Below are 24,372 nucleotides of genomic sequence, written 5' to 3' on the forward strand. Positions count from 1 at the left end.
GTCTACCTAGCCAGTGTTGGAAACAATACTGTTTTCCAGCTCCTGGGTCTTCTACTTTGCTCTGTGACTGATGCTCTGTGCTATTGACTCCTGGGTCTCCTTTTTGACTCTACGTCTGGAGAATGGAACGTATCTGACTGCCTAACTGTGTATTGAAGTCTGCCTGCTATTTTGACCACTCTTGCCTTAGCCTGACTCCATTTTTCTGGCTGTTTGCCTGTGCTTTGCCCTTTGCCCACTCCTGCCTAGCCAGAACCTCACTGGACTGAAACCCGTGTGCTTGAACATTTGCTGGCTTCCTTGCCTTGCTTCTTGGATAGCCCTGCACTAGAGTCTGCTGTAGTCAATGCAGGACATTCGAGTTGACAAAGCATGCTGTTTATCTGACAGAATATTCCTTACTCTTCACAGGACAGGATACAATAGAAAGGATACAAGAGAAAGATGCCCATTGGCTACCTACTCTAACCCACAACTGCAAGGCAGAGCCACCATGTATTCACCAGCCCCCCATAGAGCAGCCCAGGCCAAAAAATAGGTTAACTGCAGAAAAGACCTAGCAGAGAAACCACTCCAAGATTACCAGTGGTAATATAGGTTTCATAGAATTTAAGAAATAGTCCTTATTTTAGACACCACAACTGCAATGGTAGTAAAAAAAGAAAAGCTATTCTTGCAGTGACCACTTGGTAGCTTCCCAACAACAAAAATATGTAACAAAAAACATTTTCTATAGGTGGTCCTGTAGTTTCCATAGGAGAAACTGTAATGACAGTCAGGCTGTAGTAGCTTTCCTTAAGCACATCTAACTGATAATTTATATTCCCATTCCGCATGCAACAGTGATATTAATGGAATTGCTGCAAAAATTAGAATCTGTTTTGCATTCACAGAGAACAGGTTAACATTTAATAAACCACTGAATCACTTTTCTCCATTTAAAAAAAAAACCTCTTAGTCACTGTTTAGTTTTTTAAATAAGCTTCATGACTTCAGTGTTTCAAATTGGTGACATTTTCCTTAGGAGGACCAAATATATTTCAAAGCATGAAAAAGCACTAGAATAAGCAGCGACAGGCCTTTCTAGGTGTTTATAGCATTATTCAATTGTCTGCATTCGCATGTAATTCTAAACTATGGTTTAATTTTTTTTTTATTTACAACAATTATATATCTACATGGAGACAGATTCCAGAGTGGTGAATAATAAAAGATAAAAAGAATAAAACACCATATCTTGAAATAAAGATGTTTTCAGGAGGTGCTGAAAACAACACAATGTTGGTGCCTGCCTCACCTCTAGAGGCAGGACATTCCACACAGAAAAGGGGCCACCACACTGAAGGCTCTTCTCTAGTGGACTCCAATCAGGCTATAGGTCCATGAAGAACCACCAAGAGCATGCCATCTGATGGCCTCAGTGACTGGGCAGGTTGATAAGGGAGAAAGGGGATGAGCCTGTGTGAACGCTGGGCTCGCATGCCCTCTTCTTCCTCCAGTATGGCCATGAGTTCAGAAGCTTTCGCTCCCATTTCTGACTAACTGACGCTTAGCATTACATCTGAAACCCAGATGAAATGTAGCTAGTCTCAGCAACGGTTTCCTAAAACAAGCCAACTTCAACCAGTAGCTTATGAAGCTGCTTTGCTTTAGTATACTATAATTATGATTAACTACAGTTTAGGCTTCAGATATAACACTAAACTGTAGTAAATAAAAAACAGAAGCAAAAACTTCTGATTTCTTCCTTGCAGCTGTGCCAGAGAAGGGAGGGGGGGAGCAGTGCCAGCTCCAGGTTTTGAGGATGTCTTGCCCAAGGGCCCTCAATGCGCCCACTCCCTCAGTGACTCTACTATCTCACCACCATTGTCATCAGCTGCTATTGCTCCTTGTTCTCTTTCTCATCATTGCTACCACTTGCTTACTTGGCAAGCAGAGAGCCAAGGAGCAAGCAGGCAGTGACATCTACTGTTCCTCCTTACTACCAGTATTGTTGTCTGAATTAGTGTGAGGGGAAGGTGAACAAACAGGTTGCAATGGTGAAGAGGAGGAACAACTCCAGGGGAGTTAGCAGGGCCCCTGCTGGGGTGTGGGCCCTTGGCAGATGCCCAACCAGGCCTAACCTTGACAACAGCTCTAGGGGGGACTGTGCAAGCTCAGGGTTTGCATCCTTGTAACACTAACCCATAGTTACATGCAAATGCAATCACTGTACTATGATTAATAAAAATATTAATTATAGCAATACTTAGCAGTTGTGTAGCTTTTTAAATTTAAAGTTGTATGTGCAATCAATTATTTCTAATTAGTTAATCTTTACAACTCTCAGTCGTTTCAATTCTGGAGGAGAAAGCTAGCTGTTTCTACGCTAGCTGCCATGCCTTAAGAAGGCTTGTCCTACTCAGTATTATTTTGGTTTGGCGCTTCTGAGTAATTATCTATTGTGGAGGTCTAGGACAGTCAAATGACAAATGAGCATCCCTGGATTCACACATGCATGTACATTACTTGATATGTCATAATTTGATTACTCCACACTTGATAACTAAGAGCTGAATAGGTAAACAGATTCCATTGAAAAGCGTGGTACTAATTATTCATCATGTATTTATTAAATGTTTACTATTTTTGTTATGTTAAAGATTAAGATTTAAATTGCACAGAAGTGGATTGGATGTGAGTTTGGATGTGAGTTTAACTGCCTGGATAGACTCACAGCCCAACATGTATTGAGGTCAGAACAGTGAGAAGAAAGCTCTATCTGGGGTGCTTAATCTGTGATGGTTCATTCCTACTTGCAAGTCACCTCTGGATACCGCGCCTCTGGATACCTCAAGGAATGAATGGATTCAAATGAATGTATGAACCAGCCCACACAGTTAGGTACTCTTGATCCTGCCCTCAGGGAGGAGAAAGTCTAATAATGGTCCTGAACAAAAAATGTAAAATATGAGGAGGACATGCCTTTCTTGTAGTTCTATTGAGTAACCTGGATTTATTTTATCCTGTTGGGGCAAGGATTTACCTTTAGTATATCTGGTGAAGGGAAACTCAACTCATTCCAACTCATGCTGACATATAACCTGATCAATGACCCCTTTCATGGGTGGGTTTCTGATGAAGACTGCCTACCAAGGATTCCCCATTCACTTTAATAATCAAAACACCTCTGTATGCACTGAAGAACATAAGCTTGTAGCTGCCATCTCTTATTGAGGTGAATGGGGAAAGTTGCTGGCACAGGAAGTCCAAGGGGTTAGATCTAGACTTAGTTATACTTAAGGGTGAAGGGTGTCCCCAACCAGTCGTGTCCGACTCTAGGGTGTGGTGCTCATCTCCATTTCTAAGCCGAAGAGCCAGCGCTGTCCGAAGACGCTTCCGTGGTCATGTGGCCGGCATGACTGAACACCGAGGTGCACGGAACGCTGTTACCTTTCCTGCCGAAGCAGTACCTATTTATCTACTTGCAATTTCTTGCTTTCGAACTGCTAGGTTGGCAGAAGCTGGGACTGAAGACGGGAGCTCACTCCGTCACGCGGCACTCGGGTCTCGAAATGCTGTCCTGCTGACCTTCCAGTCTGCAATTCAGCGTCTTAACTACTAAGCCACTGCGGCCCCTAGTTATACTTAGAGCAAACCAATTGAAATCAATGAGATTTAAGTTTGTTATAATTAACATTAAGTCCCATTTCTTCCAATGGGTCTTAGTATGACTTAGTCTGGATCCAACCCCATGTGTTAATTGAAGTGGGGAGGTAATCAAAATGGTCTGTTCATCCATTTAAACCAGCACACCTCTCTTCAGGGACCTGAACTAGGAGAGTCTGGCTTCCGCTAGTGGTTTTGTCAATATTTTCTGCTACAATGTACCTACACCAGTTGTTGACTAGAAAATCAGATAACCAAGTTTTTGTTTGTTTCTCTTCAATAGCTGTAAAGTCTATCATTTTTCAAAATAACACTGCAGCTATCTGGTTCAAAGGGCCCTCTCCTTTAGACTCATTTATTAATGATCACTACAGCTGCCTATAAATACATTAAGGCTCTTTATGACAGACAGGTTCACAAAGGATGAATGTTAACACAGAAATGAATGGAAATGAAGCAGCAGAAATTAAAGGAAAAACAGAATAAAATTATACTTGGCCCATCCACATGATATCACTGGTTTACAGGTAGCATTAGAAAGGACAGTATTTAACATGCTAGTCTTGCAGGTGATTCACTGGCTTTCAGCTGGGATGACAGGTAAATATAAAGCTAAGCCTCTTTTTCAGCATTTTTCAACATATGTCTGGAATTTAAAGAGCTTCCTGATATTTGCTAACTTTCAGAAACGTGTTATACCAGGGAAAAAGGTGTTTGCTTACCTAAAGACTCTGAAGGAATGACAAATTAAAATTCAGTCTTCTTTCAAAAATTAGAAAGTGAGCTAATCAGAAGTGTCACAAGAATCCAAACACTTTATTCAATTAACTCTCTAGCTAAGATGCTCTACATATGTTATAGCAGCAGTATTATGGGAGTGAGTTATCCCATGAGGTTGCTATAGTGGACCATGGTGTTGCCAGCACCCCTAGGTTGGGACCAATTACTTAAGTCATTCCCACACAATTGCTGCCTGACTAGGATCTATAAACAGAAGAGGAGCCCCAGCTAACAAAGCATTGCAGCCCCAGTGACAAAGCATTACGGTAAACAGTTAAGCAGACAGCTGGGTTAAGCACTTGTGCAAGTTAAGCTACAGGGCAAGGAGGCCAGGGCCATCAAATGTTCTCCATTTTGACCTTGAGACTAGGGGTGCTGGAGAAATCCGCTGCAGACTCCAGTGAGGCTGAATTCCCAAGAATCTGACCTGCAGAGTCTGCAGCAGACCTCTGGGTCCTTCAGATTTCCCACGGGGCGGCTCTCCAGCATTATAAAAGGTGCGATAGGCTAATGGCAGCTGCCATTAGCCTATAGTGGGAAAATTACAGCGTAATTGATGTATTTTACACCACTTGCGGCTGTAAAGCACCTAAAAAAGGTAACGGTGTCCCCAACCAGTCGTGTCCGACTCTAGGGTGTGGTGCTCATCTCCATTTCTAAGCCGAAGAGCCAGCGCTGTCCGAAGAGAACTACACACGAATTGTATGGTGTGTAGCTGAGCTATATCTTTTTATTCACTTTAGACTAACTGTGTGTGGCCCCAATTTGGAGCAGGACCAGCATCTAGGGGGGAAGTGAAAATTAAACCTTCCCCCCAACAAACCCAAATTCTGCCCTTCCACACAGAAATTAAAAGAAAAAGAAGAAAAGCCTCCATTGACTCCAGTGGAGATATTTTTTTCTTTTAATTCCTGGGGGGGGGGGGATTTCAGTAAGCAAATCAGGGGGAAAGGCTTAATCCTCTAAGTGTCTGTTGATCCTGAACTACATGCAGTTGCTCTACAGTATAGAAAAAGATACCGCTCAGCTATATGCCGTGCCATTAACAAAGTGGCTGAGTTCGGACGATCACGGGGGCGGGGGGAACAACACAGCATCGGTTATTTCCCCCACCCCCACATGTGCCAGTCGCGTGACTAGGATTACCCTAATTACCTGTGCTGCATCACGGGTTGCTGTGTTGTCCAAACCCTGCATGTGGCGTGGGCGTAGTTCATTTTCACCCACCCTACAACCCACACCTTGCAAGATGGGTTGTAGGGTGGGTAAAAATGAACTACACCCTCGCCGCATTTGGACGACATGGCAACCTGTGACTCAGCGTGGGCAATTAGGGTAATCCTGGTCATGCAACCAGTGCATGCAGATGTGGGGGAAACAACAGATGCTGCGTTGTTTTCCCTGGTGATCGTCCAAATACAGCTAATGTGTAGTTTAACCGAAAGTCAATGGGGGGAGGGGGAGAGAGAATGTAAGCAGAACAGGAAGCTTGCTCACAAACCTTCCCATGCCCCAATAACCAGACAGCTCTGTGAATAACCTCATGACATGCACTGCTGTGGAGATCCTAGGTCTAATCTTCCTATATAAATACCTATAATACTGAGACACAAAGTGTTAACTGAAAAGGGGAGGTGGGGAGAAGGCTTCACTGAACTGGATCTTCTGACATTTAAAGTGCTTCAACTTCAAAAAGCCAGACCTTGTTAAAGAAGAAAATGAAATATCTCATTAAACTACTGGCTTTCACATGTTTTCGTATGGGCAATTCTGTGTTGAAATCACAGTAAAACATTGGCTATTAAGAAATCCCTGGAGCTGGGTTATCACAACACATTCAATTACCTCGCTTAAAAATTGATTGGCCTTTAACTGTATAAAATAGCAAAGTCTACAGAAGATTGGTTAAGCAAAGGTTTCACCACTCCTTCCCTCAAAGTCATCAGCATTACACTTTCCCATAAGGAAATATTTACTGTTTTCTCTACCCATCTAGCCAGCTTAAACAGCCACAATGGGCAAAGATCAACCACACAAATGGTTGGCCTCATGCCTCCAAGGATTCTATCTATATCTTCAGGCTTCACAAATGGAAAAGTATCCATAACAACCTGACAAGCATCAAAGGCACATCAAAACAAACTTTAATCAATTTGGAATCCAAGTCAGAACAGATACAAGCACTCTTATTCGCAAAGTGTCTTGCAAGTTGGTCACAGTAGACCCCAAAGGACCCCTCACTTCACTCCAAAGGCCAAGGTGTAAAGGTTCCCTCACCACTAGGAGCAGCTTGGCTATCTGACTCTGAATGGATGCAACAGTTGGAGAGAAATAAGATTTTCAACATCATGGAGTAGGTCCTAAAACTGGCTCTAATCCATATTCCATTGGACTCGCCACAAGTTTTCCTGCACTGTCGCTCTATCATTTCTGTTGTTTCATTGCCCCAGCTGCCATGAAAACCAAGGAGCCAATTTGGCTCTAACAAGTGGGAAAGGGTACTCTGGAGTGATTGCATCAGCTTCCCAGCCATTACCTCATTCCAGAGGTCAGGCTTTGATAGAACCCCAGCCATTACACTTTTGAAATTTAACTTCTGTTTGCAGATTTAACAAAATGTTTTATTGCTTGTAACAATATTTGCTCAGAAGATGAAATAACTTCCAATCACATGAATTTAATCATTTGGCTTACTTTCATTAATGTATTTTAAATTCTCATCCTACTAAAACACTGTACTTCTTCAAAGGCTACTTCAAGGGTGGCCTCCAGTCAGGAATAGCTATTCAGCATCCTGAATGAGCTCAAAATAGGGACATACTCTCTGTTCAACAAAGTAGCCACATTCCCTGTACATGCAGCTTTCAAGATGACCTATAGCCCGGATGCCCTGCAATGCAAATCACTATCAAGAACTATTTATAGTGCAATCTTATACATTTCTTTTCATAAGTCCTATTGAGTTCAATAGGACTTATTCCTAGGAAACCATGTATAGAATTTAATCTTTAAGGTGTTAAGGAATCATTGTCTTATATGATGGTAAAGCAATGATTTAAGTCATTGCTTTAAATCATTGCACTTTCTTGTCATTTTTTTCCTGTGCTTGGTGGGTAAAGAGCCTTGTGATATTTTAAAACTTCCTGTGCTGATTCAGTAAAAGGTATGCTGTTACCTAAATTGTGCATATTAGAAAAGACTGTTTCTGTGCTATATTCCACTTTAAGCAGCCTGCAATAATCTTTAATTGGGAAAAATATGCTGCTGAAATTATGCTCTTCCTAATGAGTGCTGAATACAAGCAATTAAGGAAAAACCTTTTCTCTTTGCTTTCAAAATAATCAGTGTATAAAAATATGATTTCTTAAATTGGATCATTCCAGTCCCTTTGAAATTATTTAATTGCATATGCAGGAAAGTACTATCACTGTTAGCTATATGACAAAATTTTGACTGTTTTTGAAAGCATGGAGTCATTATATTCCCAAAATATGTCAAAAAGTGACCTTTTAACAGCCTATAATGAGGTATTTTTTTCCCAGTAGTTATGTATGGCTGTGAGAGCTGGACTATAAGGAAGGCTGAGTGCCGAAGAATTGATGCCTTCCAACTGTGGTGCTGGAGAAGACTCTTACGAGTCCCCTGGACTGCAAGGAGGTCCAATCAGTCCATCCTAAAGGAAATCAACCCTGACTGCTCATTGGACGGACAGATACTGAAGCTGAAACTCAAATATTTTGGCCACCTAATGCAAAGAGAAAACAAACTGGAAAAGACCCTGATGCTGGGAAAGACTGAAGGCAAAAGGAGAAGGGGACGGCAGAGGAGGAGATGGCTAGATAGCATCACCGATGCAATGAATATGAACTTGAGCACACTCCGGGAGACAGTGGAGGAGAGGAAGGCCTGGCGTGCTATGGTCCATGGGGTCACGAAGAGTCGGACACGACTTAACGACTTAACGACTGAACAACAACAACAATGAGGTATTTACAAATAATTAGGGGCAATGCCCACTGATCAGAAAACAATAACATTTCATCTTTCTAGAATTTACCTTCTTAACATTAAGAGCATAACAGATTCAAGATAACTAAAGATTTTAAAGAAAAATAAGAAATATCTTACTTGGTCCTCAAAGGAAAGAGCCTGGGCAACATCTCTTGGAAATCCATCAATAACAATACCCTCTTCATCAGGGATCTGCATTAATCTCTGCTTTATCTCAGTAATGGTTGTTTCCTTGTACAGGTTTTAAAAATAAAGGAAGGTTGTTTATTATTTCATTTCTGTAGTGGATAATAATAGTGAATGTACAAATCTTGCTCCCCCCGCCCCCGTCATTTCCCAATATGGTTTTACCTGTGGGGCTAGTTCCCCAGTGGTAATTATCTTAGCAATCAGGCTCCACTTTCGATTACTACTTGTGTTGTGGATCTTCTTTCTTAACAATTCCCCAACAGAGATGTACTCAAATCCATAGCGTTCTGCTATTTTCAAACTCTGGGTTCCCTTTCCACTTCCTGGGCCACCTATTGTTAAGGATAAGGAAAAACAAAGGCCTTGTGTTTTCTCAGATTCCTTGTAAACGACTCGCCATCTACTGCCAAAATTTCCCACCCAAGTAAGAAATGTAACATTCTTCAAATTATTAATAGCCTAATTCTATGCTCTAGTACATCACTGAGTGCAAATAATAGGACGTAATGATCCAAAACATGGCCCCAAAAAACCTGACGGGAGGGCTCTTGTGGGAGAAAATAAGGACTTGGCCCAACGCTTGCTCAACTACTGTGATAGTTTTTATTTTAAATTCTGTAGTTTAAAAATGAGGGTATAGTCCCCTCTCCAAAGCCCTTGTCAGCTCTCCTATAGCAGCTATAGCTGGCATAACTTTTCATATTTTTCTTCTCTAGGTGAAGATTAATTTTGCCCCTCCCCCTTCGCTGTTTATGCAGAGGGGGCCAACTGGGCTTCCTTTTGAGAGTTTTCCAACTGAATGTAGAGAAAGGAAGGATTTAATATTGGGAAAACTGCATGATAAGAGGGACACCTCCCCTGTCCCCAAATCTGGGGAGGAATTGTGTTCTCACTTCAAGTGCTTTTGTGGAGAAGTGCTATAATTATAATGGTTTGTTTGTGTTCCATAAATACTTTGTGTGCCCTCTGTGAGGCTAGAATGTATCTGAGTAGGCCTGAGGCCTAGCTTTGTTACTGTGTATGGAGCCTTAAAAAGTTGTGGTTGCCTCGGTTACGGCAGCCTATAAAGGGAGGCTGCTTAAAATGTTTAGGGGGGGAGAAGTTACCTTTACTCCGATTGGTCAGGTGGGTCAACAAAGACGATTGGCAGTTGGGAACATGGGGAATATGATTGGTCAGGATTTTTTTTTTAAGATCCTTTTTAAAGTCAGTTAGGGACAGTTGGAAGGCAGATGACAGAGGTTAGGGTTACTGGTAGTTAGTTGCCAGGAGCTGTGCTCAGAGCTGGAAAACGCTATAGCCAGCCTGAGAGAATTCTTCTGGAGGGAGATCTGGAATCTAGAGCTGGTGTTTGTGGAGAGCAGGAAGCTGGGCTGTGGGGTGGTGATACTTCAGGCAGGCAGCAAAGCCCAACACCAAGGGGATTAGTCAGAGATCTGACCAGAAGGAACCTCAGCAAGTGATCCCCGATACTGTGTCATCATCCCAAAAACCAGAGGCAACAAAGGGGGTTGAAACCAGAGGAAGACTGCTGTACAGCATCCATTCCTGGTTGTGAGAGATTAGGATGGAGTTTAGAGAAATTGGATCTTGAGGGAAAGCTACTTAGAGCCTATTAGCGGAGAAGACTCTTGTATTAAGTACATTAACCAAGGATATTTAATTTAAGTACATTTAAGTATTCCCACCCTATGATTTGAACAACACTCTATTCCCTTAATAAGCCACTTAGTTTAATAGTTCATACTGTCTGTAGTGTTAGTGCCCATCTCATGCCTAAGGTTCTTATCCCAAGATACTACTAGTTTTTTTTAATATTCCAAGACATATAGTGGCAGCAGAAGAGGGCCAATTTGTTTAACTCCTGAGTCATAGTGACAGGGAGTTTTGTAGGACCTGAAATATAAAAGCTAAACATGTTTAAAGTGGCATAGAGGGAAATGGTTTCCCCATAGGTGGGATAGTTTTTTCCACAAACAGGGAGCAAATTCCCTATATGTGGGGGACTAGTGCTCAAGGGCTTTCAAAATTCAATACTTTCCCTACTCCACACAAATGAAACAATATGCCCAGTATGAAGCATCCACTTGTATGGAGCATCAAAAAGAGGGCTGCAGTTGGGAAACCCAGGGGATGCAACTGTCCACATATATCAGATCCTGCTCCAAGGGTTTAGGGTATGAGGGGTAATAGTTCCCCTCCCCCATTAGTTCCCTGATTAGTTCAGAGTCCCTGGAGACACAGTTACCAGTACCATTGCATTGGGCAGTCCCTGGCTCAAAAAAAACAATATACATACATTTCATGTTTTGGGCAAATTGCTGAAGGTAGTTTTTATAAATAATTATTTGTTGTTAGTTTGTCAATTTTTCATTTATCTTCATCTGATATCTTCCAATATAACGTGCATATTGGTACCCATTCTAAGCAGTTAATCCATCAGCTATATAGTTAAAAGCCACAGTTAATTCAATAAAATTATATTGGTTGGTTTTTTTCTAGGACTGCCCCTCGTTTTGCCTCCTACCTATAACAAGGATGATTTTAGGCCGTGGTCTTGCAGGATCAAATACATCATATTCCTCAATAAGTTCAGCTGTTTCTGAGAGATCCGTGTCACTTTCTATGGAGAACTGGTGGATTGGAGGGAGTCGGTCATACCGCCGATAAGGAAAGTTAGGATTGTCTGGCATCACTACAAAATGGTAAGAAAAGTATCAGAACAAGAATTCTTTTTACATTTATCAATAATGAAGATCAGGAATATTTAACTGAATAAAAAATACAGAACTGTTGGCATTCTGCATGCTTGATATTTAAAGGAGGGGTTTGTTTTGATTTAAATAATTAACATTTTCAACCAATCTATACTGGAATGCAGTAAGCAATTTTATGGTGGTAGTGGTGGTGGAGTCACTGGCTGCCCTAATGTCACACTACATGTCATTCATGCTGTTGGCAAAATAAGCTGTCCCTTTTAAGAACAGTTTATGTTTCCTTACAAAACTAGTCCAGGCAGTCCCTAGCCAGCTGGCTTAGAGCAGACTGTTATGCTGTACTTTGAATAAAACCAGTTTAATTTAAAAACTACCTCTAGATTAATCTAAGTGAAGCTGAACAACGTTATGTGAAGCTACATATCCAGATCCTAGGAAGGACAACAAAGCAGGCCAGCTGGCCTAGGGAAAGAAGGGTAGAGAAAACATGGGCAAGGCAAGAATCAGGAAAATAAGAAGCCAGCAGACTGAGAGAAGCATATGGGCATAGACAGTGCCATGTCCAGGTTGGGCTGGAGCTTGAATGAGATCTCCTCGGTGTGTCCATCCATGAATGGGCCCATATCCTCCTCACTTCTGTCGCCATTGTTCATTTGCTTACCATCCTTCAGTCCCAGTCCACACAGAAGATGAGTGCAAGATGAGCAGGGGCTGCTGCTCCTTGCTCCTATCATTGCTCATTTGCTTAGAGTAGACATGTGAACAGGTAATGACAAAGAGGAAAAGGAGTGACAGGGATAGAGGAGGCTAGGGTTTGTCACTCCTATTGGGCACGCTCCCTTCTAGGAGGTGTGCCCAATTATTCGAACCCCTGACACCAGGCCTGGGCATAGAAAGTGAGGTCCTGATGAAATAAGGGAAGAGGAGTAATACATAAGGGTAGTCTTGACAGGAAAAGGAAACCTGGGAAGGAGAATAGGCAGAGAGAAGAGCTGCATGTGATCAGAAGCTGCAAAGATGAGGAATCCCATGTTGTTTTAAATAACCAGCCAGACGTTTGGCTGCAAAACTCTAGTATAAGAGTGGGCAACTTCAGGGGGTTCAGGAGCCTAAATTTGGCAATGTGGCGGCACCAAGAAAATTCAATGGGAAACCACTATGAATTTTCCTTGAAAACAATCTAAATTTGTCCTTTTAAGTATCCACAGTTGTTTGCTGCTGAATTTCAGTGACAAACTGCTGGGGGAGGGGGTTGCTGCCACATGGTGTGGTGGAGGCTGCAGAAGAGGACATATCGCCCACCCCTGGTCTAGTACCTAATTTGTTGTGTTGTGTGAATCCAGCAAACAAAGAGCAATTACTTAACTGACCCACACAGATTGTGATTGCAAACCAAGCAAATCACAATAGCTTTTTAAGAAACCATCAAGAAACAGGAGATAGAGCTCTACATAGGATAAAAAAGAGCTTCCACAAATTATTTAAGAGACAGTACAGCACACAAAGACCTGTTCGCATGTCACAATAAGCCACCAAGGGTTAATTTACCTGTGGGCTGCCACAGCACGCACCAACCACCATTTTGAACATGCAAGCCGCAGTGCGGCTTGTCATATCGTGCGAACCCAGGTGGCATGGGTTATGCAAGGGTTATTCCAGGGGTTGTTTAGCCTGTGACCCATTCTCACAGGTTGCAAATTATTTGTGACATCACCTGAACATCACAAGGTTTAAAATTAAGTTCCTTTCTTCTTCCATAAAAATGTGGATGGTTTACTGCAAATTCTTGGCTTCGTGAATAGACTCTCTAAATGATTTGTACACTAACTAACTGGACAACATTTCAGTTTTATTAACTGAGTAAGATTGAGGCCCTGTTCAGACATCACGCTAAGCCATGATGGTAGGAGTTTTGAGCTAACCATGTTGGCTTAGTGTGATGTCTGAACAGGCGTCTATCCCAACCATGGTGGTTTATTAACCGTGTCTATCCACGTTCACTAACCACTTGCTGCAAGATGGTTAATGGGCTCTACAATGGCTTAGTATGATGTCTGAACAGACTCTGGTTAATTGAGAGCTGCCATAGAGCTCCACGGCAAGAGTGGCCAAAGAAGAAGTAGCCGCCAAGCACCAAAATGGCTGACAGCACCAAACACCAAAATGGCTGACAGCACAAAGGCCACTGGGATGCATGGCTGTCCATCTGGAGGACTGCAGGTTTCTGTGAGAAGGAGGGTGGTTAGAGAATGGTTAGTCTAACTACATTGCAGAACATGGTTACCTACACATGTGGCAGTAGCACTCGCAGTGGTTAGCGCCATGGTAAACCTAACCACCCTTCCCCAGTATGTGTCTGAACAGGGCCACTATGTTGACAGAGGCTTAACTAAACAGTTAACACCTATGGATTTTTGACTGAACAACAATGTAGTCACTTCTCTACAGCAAACAAGTCATTTACCAAACCCATTATTTAACCTGTTGAATTACATGTAGTATGCACAGGAGCAGGCAAGCAGATTAAGAACTGTTGCTAGCTGATAAATTTCTTATAGTTCTTTGTCTGATTTTAAATTAAATTTAAGACACCATTCCAGAACTACTTTATCACACGTTATATGGATCGTTTAATCTAATTACTGCCTATAACACAAAGCATTAAATGCTCTTAGTGCTAAGAAAAAATGAGGAATTCTAGCAGTTTTATGGGAACATTTAGAATGCCAAAATAATTATGTATTTTGCCCCGGTATTCTTCATTACCTCAGATACTGTATGCTACTCAGTCAGCTTTTTGGTCTGGTTTAAAACACTAGCTGAATTATAGACTACTTTCTAAATGTTCTAACTAATCCATATTAATTATATCAGCATTGCCAATCAGGTTATTGTATATGTTGACTAGGCACTGTATATTTCTAAGAAAGTACATGAGTTAAGCTTTTCTGCATTTTTGCCCGTCCTAAATAAGTAATTCTTTATAACACCTTAGCAAAGTTTAGCAAGTGTCATAATTCTATACATTGATTGATGCCAGTCAATTAAAGAGGTGGATTACACCTCATCTCCTCATTGCAAGGGAGCTGACTTCCATCTCTTGCTACTAAATAAGAAGAACTATTCTCTCACTCCTTCAACAGTGAAGAGAGCTCTGTTCAGCCAAATTCAACATATCTGACATATGTTGGTACATAAATTATGTGTCAGGCTCTACAGAGTATGAAGCACAGGCCTATTCTTGTTTACTCAGAAGTAAGTCTCACTGAATCTGAATTAGAATCCAAATTATAATTACGATGAATTCTTAAACAGCTAAACCACCATACAGATTTATTGATTTGTTTATTTTGGGGATGGTTACCATTTATTGAATGTTGTAACACATCACTGAGGCAAGCCAGAAGGCAGTGAACCACGATCACACCACATTTATCTCCCCACCCCCAAATATCACATAGTGGCATCCTCACTCTAGTCATCTCCTTATCTAATTCCAAGCTTAAACATGATAGTAATATAAAACTACCTTACCATTCCTAAAAAACGCTCTTCTTGACTGGCTGCCATTAAGCGGAGGTAGTGCCCGTTTTTCTGGACTGACAAAAGTGTCCCATTTTACTTTTTCTGCTCCTCCCAGTTCCTTCACTTTTTGTAAACAGCCTTCCAGGTATTCGACTGGATCATCAGGTTTGTAGCACATTAATCCATTCAACAAACTCTGAAACATAACATCCCAAAGTGATTTATAGTCAGCTGCAGGCTGCTGAAGTTGAAAACAAGATTTTAAGGTTAACTTTGTTATCCACCCAATCCTATATTTCTTGTCTTTTCCAAGTTCTATTTTATGCCAAGCCTGAGACATGTAATTTTAGAAGCCCTAAAAACATGCATGCTTTACAAGTGTGACTTACTAAACATAAAAATCCTGCACCTGAAGCTTTGATTTATTAACTGCTTCTTGTTTTCAAGAACATGAAATCATAGCCATTTTTCATTAAACATTGCTTCTTATTAATACATCTCATACAATGAAATGGGCATTCATGGACCTTCTAATCGACAAAGCAGTTACGCAGCTTAAATGCCACTAATGTAAAGGGGACAACGCTGGAAATGATCCAAGTGTACAAGTTTAGCCAACTTACGGACTGAGGTATTCTGGGACCAATTATAATATACACATTTGCCAAATGAGTTGCTTTTCCTGTTTTTTTAAGCAAGTCAATGGGACTGATCTATGTTAAACCCATATTATATTTTATATGGCACAGTGTATGTCCCGAAGTTTATATGAAAAGCAAAAGCAGCCATATTGCCAATTAAGAAAATTCTGAAGTCCATATTAATGTAATGCCTTTATTAAACTGACCAAAAGGTTACAACACATGTGTTTTCAGGATCTCTGGATCTCTTCTTCAGGCAAGAAGTTTTAAAAAGAAGGGGGGGGATAGGAGCACCCCCCCCCCCTTGCTGTGTTGATGGTATCTGCCATCAAATCCCAAGATCAGAGTCCCAAGATTAAGTGGGGGGAGGAGAGATCTGCAGATATTGAAATTACACTCTAACTGGTCCTGTGATAGTTACAGGTTGGACCTGGAGCTGCCCCTAGGACTGCTGGGAGGAAGAACGGGGAAAATATTTGAGCCCCCATTTCTCCATCTATAAAATGCAGTTGTTACTCAGAAATGTCTTCATTCTGGGCAAGGCACATAGATCCCTTGATAAGTGGAATACAGACAGAAGCTAGACAGTCTTTATATTAACAAAGCTGGAGATAATTTTAGATGCTGTACTAGATTTAAACAGTCAATATAAGCCAGTTTGGTCCAACCTGTAACTATCACATGACCTATGAAAAGCTAATTTGAATGTCCGTAGACCCTCCTCCCGCACTGCATATTGGGACTCTGATCATGCAGAGACCACAACTGGCACTATCAAGTCAGCAGTTTTAACCCTCCTACTCTGCAACACTCCCCCCCACACACACACTTCTTATTTTATTGTTACCATCTTGCCAGATAAAGAGATCTGGAGATGCCAGAAGCTTTCACATTTCTGGTGACATCTGGGTCGGTCTTATAAAGGTATTACACTAATATGGACTTTGAAAGTTTATATTTGGTAAATTTTGAATACTGCTGAAGCACACAATGATAAAAAGCCAACACTTCCCTAGGTAGCAGTATACAAACTGGTAAATTATATAAGTGTATTATATACTGGAAGAACTGGAGTTGGAGTTCAACTATCAGTCTCTCCTAGGATATATATTCCAAGACGTGAATCTTGTTACGGAATATGTTTTAGGTTGTTTCCCTTTATTTTTTTATCTACTTTGATTTTTTCCAAGCCATGTTTAGGTTCAATCGACTGCTTGGAAATGCCCTTTCCTGAATAGGATGATATGACGCAGAGAAACTGATTAATGGTGTTGCTATGGCCCTGCTTGATGCTTGGAGCCATGACTATTTCATATCAATGGAGACTTTAGGATTTTTTGTTGTTATTGTTTAGCTTAGTTTTACAGTAACCAATTGCATAGGAAAAATAGATAATTTGTCCACAAGATGGTACACATTAATTAAAAAAAACCTCACACATTTTCTTATTGCATTGGATTAATGGGTACTGGTGAGAAACATACTGGACAGGTTAATTAATTGGGTCTCTTCTGATTACATAATTCTATGGATGCAGGTAATAGTGCTCATCGCCTTCCTATGTTAAGTATTCATATATTACCACCCCACCCCAAGTATGTGATGCAGTCTACCAAGGGATGTATCATTTCAGAATACAATTGGGGCCAGTGGTTTATATTTGAATGATCCCACATAGTAGCAGTTTCTTCATGTAGAATGCTACAACTTATAGACCAAGTTCGGATGACACACCACGGGTTGTCATGTCATGTGAACCTGGTGAGCGTGAGTTAAAAAACCCTCGTATAATCCTAAAACAGACCATGTTTAACCCTCATATAACCCATACTCATCAGGTTCACATGACACGACAAATGCCAAGTGGTGGCTACATAATCAAAATGGTGGCTGCACATGCCCCACACATAGATGTTGTGTCATGTGAACCATAGGGTTGTAGGTTCTAGGGTCTTCCTAATGAGACACATTTTCCACATGTAGAGCTTTTTCAGTTGAGAGAACACTCGATCACATGATTCCCCAGTTACATTCCAAGGTGGTAACAATCCTGGAAAGACTCTGCCACATGCTTTTTCTGAATGTTTCAATGGTCTTTGAGTATATTTAGAAGCACAACCTAAGGATATTATTGAAACATAAACCACTGGTATGTACTGTATACACCCAGAAATGATCAGTAAGGCTGGCTTAGTTTTCCTCGATAGGTCATCATGGGGCAATTTGATGTGAAACATGTAAACGTTGCTAAAAGTTAAACCTTTGCCTACTATAGAAAGATGCTTCATCTATTTTTTCACAAACCGCTTCACTGATCATGTTTTCACTTAAGGCCAGTTTTGTCCAGTAGATAGGTGTGTGAATAGGTCAGATAAAATGCTTTGTAGATCACACTATAAGTCACCACTACCAAATACTCCAGGGTAGGTATATGTGTTCTTGAGTTGCACACAGAGAAGAATGTATTAAGGACACTACAATGAAGAAGAGCTGGGGAAAAAACGGTTTGGACAAGCTTTGCCTCTCTCACAAGCTCTGCCTCATACCAGCTTTTTGGGTTGGATGAAAGAGACTGTAAATACTGTAAACCAGAACTCCATTCAAAATATTGCTTTGTCTCAACTCATAGACAACTGCAGCTTATTGACGCTTGCTTTTAAACTGCAATTACATTATACATTACTAGTAATTAGTATGCATACATTCTGCTTTTCATATTCAGGTAGGAAGAGTGAGAGGTGAAAATCCTGCATTTTAATAAAATGGCAACATTTGTAAAACAACCACTTTACATAATTGCCGTTTCACTCTTGAGACCACTACAGTTTGTCTCTACATCAAACACAAAACTGAAGCCGGTGGATCAGATTTACTCCCAGTACCATAGAGCCTCTTCTGAAAGGTTCAAAGCAATGTTTACCTTTTAAAATATCTACTCATTTGCACAAACAACATTTCTGCCCCATAACCACTGCATAAATGATAGCGACCGCGTATCATGTGTATGAAGGATAACACTGCCCATGATTTAGTAGGAGCACATGGTTGGTCATACAAGTGGTATGGGCCTCTGACTGTTCTTTCTTTCTGCACGCACGTAAGCTACAGCAACTCTACTTCAGGAATGGACAAAGCTCTTGTAGAGTGAAACTATCAGGCATGCGTATCTAGGCCTGCCTACTTCTGCCATTTCAACAAAATAGTGATGGATTCTTAGGATGAAACAGAACAGTAGTTTTGAAGAGGGACGGGTGTGCATCCAGTGTACCTTAGACACACACACACAGCCACCCCAGTTCACACAGGCAGGAGGCTTCAGCCCATGCTAATCTCTTGCCTGCCTCCATCCATCCAACCAAAGGAAGCAACTTTGAGCCAAGCGTCATCTGTGAAGTCTACAAAGCAACATTTATACATTTAGTGCAAGAAAAATGGCATCAGCCTTTTTTCTGCTGTCCAGTTTGTGCAGTTCCTGCACTTTCTGCTTTAAATTCGTTTATGGGCTATAATGACAGGGGAGTGCCCATGCGTGCAGGTGTATTTTCTATCCTGCTCTTATATTTTCCATGGCTAAAATCTGTAGGATATGGGCAAGATGTCATTGGACCCTTAGGCTGCAATCCTATACCCTCTTATCTGGAAGTAAGCCCCATTAAACCCAATGGGGCTTACTTCTAAATAGACATACATAGGATTGCATTGTTAGGCTGCAATCTTATGCAGTCTCATCAGGGACTAATCCCATTAAATTCAGTGGAGCTTAGTTTTGAGTAGACATGTATAGTATTGCACTGCTAGAATCTATTTTTTCAATATCTTTACTATATACAATCGAATACAAAAACTTCTTTGCATTTATCCGAATAATACTTGCCACTTTCCAGACAGCATTTCCGATTTACTGAGATGTTTACATATTAGCAATTTATTAAATTAACCCCTTTATACTATATAAACTCTTCAATAAATCACAAATGCAGCCTTTTAGAAATGTATTTTCAGCCATTCACTGAAAAGAAAGCTCTTGCTTGGAGACTCCCATAAGGTAAGAATTTCATGTGACAAATGAAAAAATGCTACAAGGGAGAACAGAATACTTGGCATTTATTTTATGTTGAAAATTCTCGCACAACAGCTTGACTGAATGACAGTAAAAATAGTCCTTTGGAATGGAAATGGTGATTCTAAATGTGATAATCGTGTTTTGGACTGAATCCCTCTAAAATAGCACATACAGTTGAACTGGCATCTTCATTTTAAAATTTAAAAGAAAACAAGATTGGATAGCAACAGTTACAATCAGGGGTCACACAATCATTTAAACACCCATGGATGCATGCAAAATGCAACCCAGAAGGAAATAATAGAGACAATTTCTGTTAGCCCTCCCATCCATACGTCATGGAAGAGTTTTCAGATCATGTCATATGCAATGGCACATTCCTGCCTGCTGCTTTCTGATCACCAATTCCACACACATTCCCAGCTCACAAGGTCTGATGCTGTGCTACAAAGTAGCTGGAGGAGCCAAGGCAACCAGAGGCAAGAACACTCCCAGGTCCATTAAAAGTGGGGTGGGAGGATGTTGTTAGCCTGATCCTGCCTTCTGTGGAGCAGAGACAAGCTAAGTGAAAAAAGGCAAGAAAGTGAAGTCAGGGTGTTAAGAAGACATACAAGAATCATTTGTAAGCCTGGGGCAAGGGCATCTATTTGGATACCTAAGGAGAGAGGAGATTCCCTCCTCCATATGTAGCAGGTGCCCCAATTCCCCTCTCTGTCTATAGGGGCCAGTGTCTCGCAAGAATCAGGGCTCCATGGGTGTTGTCGAGCTAGGAATGCCGAAGGGGCAAGGAATGCAACGATTGAACACCCGCGGCTTGGAGGACAGTGGATGCAAGCATGAAGGAGGTCAGCTATATTTTAAGAACTCTGGAGTAAGTGCAACCCCTTCAAAATAAATCGTGTCACCCTAATACGGGGCAGCTGCTATCAGTGTCTCTCCGCGCACCACCTTGCCCTAGTTCCTCCAGCCTCGTCCTGTCCTTCCCCCGCTTTCCATCCCTGGTTCTTTGCAACCCTACCCAGTGCCTCCCCCCTTCCTTCTGGATCATTGTCTTCGGGAAAACTTGCTCCACCCAGGGATGCTCAGCGTTAGGAAAGAAATGCGCGGCTCCGAGGTCCATCGGCTGCCGAGGAGTGCGTTTACCTCGAAAAGCTGCGGGATCTCCCTTTTGGCCAGATACTCCTTGGCGTCGCAGGTGCTCATGCCGCCTGGCGGAGAAAGGGCGCTGGCGCGGCCGGTATTGCTGGCTGGTGCTTCTGCCCGGAGGATCTTGCCCTTTCCTTGTCACCGAGCCCGCCTTTCCTGGTCCTTGTAAACCGATCGCTGTCGAAAGAAAAGATTAGAGAGAAGAGCCAGAGCCTTCGCCTCCTCGCCTCAGCTGCATCTAGCCTCGGAGCCCAGCCTGTGCGCCGCCACTCAAGCTGTGGGGACTGCTGGGTGGGAGTGGGTGGCTGCTGGAAAAGCGCCAGGGAGGGAGGGAGGGAGGGAAATGACTCCGAATCGCACGATCTCGCTCTTATTTACACGCACACCTCTGAGGGGCCGCGCCAGCACACACGTGGCGCTCTCTAAAGAGAGAGAGAGAAACCAACCTAGGGGAAGCTCGTCGCCCGAGATGTCCGACTGGGGTGTGCCCTTGATTGGTCGCTGAGAGTATTCGGTGTCCGAAAGTCTTTCCAAAGCGCCGCCACCACCCTCTACAAAGTTGAAGTACGAAAACAGTTGAGGAAATGAAGATTTTTGCAGCCTCATGCGCATCGCCACGCACACGCCCAATCTGAGCCGGTTCGCTCCATAGGTGTGTGTGTGTGAGTGAGAGAGAGAGAGAAGACTAACAAGGGCGAAGAGAGGAAGGAATCAGTGATAAATAGGGGCGATTGATTCCTGGAGATCTCAAGGACAGTAAAAAAGGATCGCCCAGGTGGAATTCGTCAGAATTGATCCTGGTCATAGTCGGGGGAGGGGGGGTCTGCGGGTATGTTTGGCCTTTGGATATATGGGTCTTAGTACACATTTCGTGGAGTCCCCTGACTGGAAATCCCAAGCCCACAAGTTTTTAAAATTATTTCTTCCATAAGCTGCAGGCACAGGGACGAGTATGAATCGCCAAAAAAGAGACCACTGATTTGCGTAAAAATTTCATACGCTAATTTATATGTATAAATTCAAATTTAGAAATGATTATAATTTTAACAGAAATACAGTACACCTGACCCTAGTGTAGAAGACTGACCAGATAACCTGCATTCCTTGCTCAGTCTACTGTCCGTGTGCTGTTGATGGGCATCTTCAAGGCAGCTGCTCTCCCTTCTCATGGTTCGTTGTCTTTAACCCTTTCTTGGACTGGACAGCCCTTCAAATAGACAACACCTTCAAAATAGTCAACAGTCATCTGGGCCCCCTTCAAACTGAAGGCTGTCCTCTGTAAAGATGGCCATGTCACATCTGGGAGCAAGTTCCATTGAACTCAATAGAACTTGCTTCTGACTAGACAGATATAAGATCGTGCTGTTAACCTTTTGCCCCCACACTGATTCCCAGACTTAAATTTCCCCCGCTTGTGAAAGGGCTGTTTGCCCCATTATGCAACACATGGGATGACTCCATCCTTTGACTCTTAAATTGGGCATGTATATTGAAGGAGTAAAGAGAACAAGTTACTGAGTGTAAAGTCAAAAATCATTTCTCCTAGACAGGATTTATCAGATATATCCAGATTTAGACCATTGGTGGTTACCAAGCAGCAGGCATAGTGGTGTTGTGTTGAACTGTATTATGAGGGCCAATGGGTTTCTCCCCCCACCTGTTCCATAACCATACTTTGCCCTCTGCCAGAACTGTCATGCCAAACCACCATAGTGTACACATACAAACATCTCCCTCCTGTTGATTAGACTTCCCAGTTCCTCCAGCTGGGAATAAGGACGTTGATACAGGAACAACTACCATGCATGCAATCTTCCCGTAATAAATGGCACAATACCATGAGCCCCAATTCAAAATATGCATGATAAATTGAATACATTACAAAGTTTTGTTTTTGTTGATTTTTGAGAAATTAGCAACATGAAATTGACATTTAATTTAAAAAGTGCCACAGTTGCAGTAGAAGTCATTTTCAGAATCATCCTTTTCAAAATCATCCTCTTATTTAACTCCAAGCCTTTGCTTATTCTGTAGAACATGTGATGTAGTTAAAATAGAACAACCATTATTACTTTGATCAGCCATCACACGGAACCATGTAACTTCCTGAGAACTAGATCTGACAAAGTGTTGACATACAGAAATATATTAAAATCCTGTCTTTCAGATGCTAGATGTTGACCTTTAGAATTTAAAGAGCTATAGTTCTATTTTTGTGGACAACATTTATTGACGTGTCTTTCTTCTTTCTGATCAGCATGCATACCACTCAGATGGAGGGTGAATCTGCATTGTTAGGAGATGGCATTTTGGTGATTTAATCTTCTGGTCACATAGGATTATATTGAATGTCGCTTTGCTCCCACTGGATCTGTGCACAAGTAAGACCCAGTGCTCAGAAAACTAGCGGTTCTAAAAGCAACCCCGGAAACAAGTGGAAAAGCTTGTTTCCATACTGGGACAAGTCAGCGGAGCTTCCTTCTGCATGCTCTACTGAGTCTCCACTCATTTCAGGTTGCTTTTAGAACCATTAGCCCCCAGTTGTGCTAATGGTGAGTCCCTCTGGTGTGTGGGCAGGCTTGGATACTAAGCACTGTGTGAGCTCTTTGTGTTTATAGGGGACACTTGGACTGAAGGGCTTGTCCAGCAGTGCAAAAGCATTTGTTTAGACCAACCCCAAAATATCAGGAACAGTAGCTGGGAAATGTACGACGACTGAAAATATGCAGAATACTCCAGGATACATCAAGATGGCAATTGGCAAGTTGGATCAGATTATTCTAGCACAGGGGTGCAGACCTGTTTGGAGGTGGAGGTGAATTGCCCCCCACATCATGAGCTGGATGATGTCATGGGGTGTGGCCTTACCCCCAGATATTACCCCCTTTTCTATTTTTTTTTCTTTATGCCAGAAGGAGGCATGGAACTGTGCCTCTTGCCAGCATGGAGAAAGCCCAGGCTGCCCCACATCCCCAAGATTAGAGACTGCACCGGGGATGTGGGTTGGCTGGGCATTGGAACTCGCCCACATGGGGAACAGCAGCCACTCCGCCCGGCATGGTGAGTTCCACCACCCCTGCTGCTATCTCAGATTGGAGATAGCAACAAGGATGAAGGGTGGTAGGCACTGGGACTCATCCATGTTGGGGAAAGCAGCTGTTCTTCCCAGTGCAAGTGAGTTCCAACATTCAGGCCGACTGCTGGACCAGCACCTCTGCTGCTATCTCTGATCTGAGATCTGAAAGAAAAACCACTTCCTTATGTGCGGGTCAGTCCCAATCCCCAGGCCACCTTACATCCGTTCTGCAGACGTGTGCCATCAGGGGAATCCCTGCTGTTATCTCCAACCTCAGATCAGAGATAGCAACAGGGATGCCCTCCAATGGGATCCCTCCATGGAGTGAGGCTTGGAGTCTAGCCGCATCCCCAGAGGAACCACAAGAGGCCACATGGGCCAGATTGGGGTGCCCCATGGGCTGGATTAGGCCTGCAGCCAGAGGTTCTTCACCCCTTTTCTAGCAGTACAATGTTGTTGCCACAAGAGCAACATTCTGGTGCCATTTATGCGTTTCCCAGCATCTTAGTTCCCAAAAGTTTCCATTTTGCTCGGAAAAGCTAAGCTAAGCTGAGGGTTGGCTGCACAGGGCAAATC

The 24,372-nt window shown here is 42.3% G+C and overlaps 1 protein-coding gene across 2 annotated transcripts in view; it reads right to left on the bottom strand.

Moving 5' to 3' along the window:
- The window catches only part of AK5 (adenylate kinase 5), a 124,137-nt gene extending 102,789 nt beyond the window's left edge, over positions 1 to 21,348 (bottom strand). The window contains exons 1-6 of one of the 2 annotated variants that reach the window (XM_084852178.1): positions 21,167 to 21,348; positions 20,718 to 20,897; positions 14,880 to 15,066; positions 11,156 to 11,323; positions 8,791 to 8,960; positions 8,557 to 8,670 (exon numbers count right to left, since the gene is read on the bottom strand). In XM_084852178.1, the coding sequence (XP_084708304.1) occupies positions 8,557 to 8,670; positions 8,791 to 8,960; positions 11,156 to 11,323; positions 14,880 to 15,066; positions 20,718 to 20,777 (699 nt within the window). In that variant the 5' untranslated portion in view covers positions 20,778 to 20,897; positions 21,167 to 21,348. Of the gene's footprint in view, positions 1 to 8,556; positions 8,671 to 8,790; positions 8,961 to 11,155; positions 11,324 to 14,879; positions 15,067 to 20,717; positions 21,105 to 21,166 lie in introns of those variants that run through there. The other variant, XM_084852177.1, reaches the window with a different exon arrangement.
- Positions 21,349 to 24,372: the final 3,024 nt, after the last annotated feature.

The sequence above is a fragment of the Heloderma suspectum genome, chromosome 4 (assembly GCF_057233095.1).
Source record: "Heloderma suspectum isolate Gila_16-S chromosome 4, 16-S_ref, whole genome shotgun sequence".
Lineage (NCBI taxonomy): Eukaryota > Metazoa > Chordata > Lepidosauria > Squamata > Helodermatidae > Heloderma > Heloderma suspectum.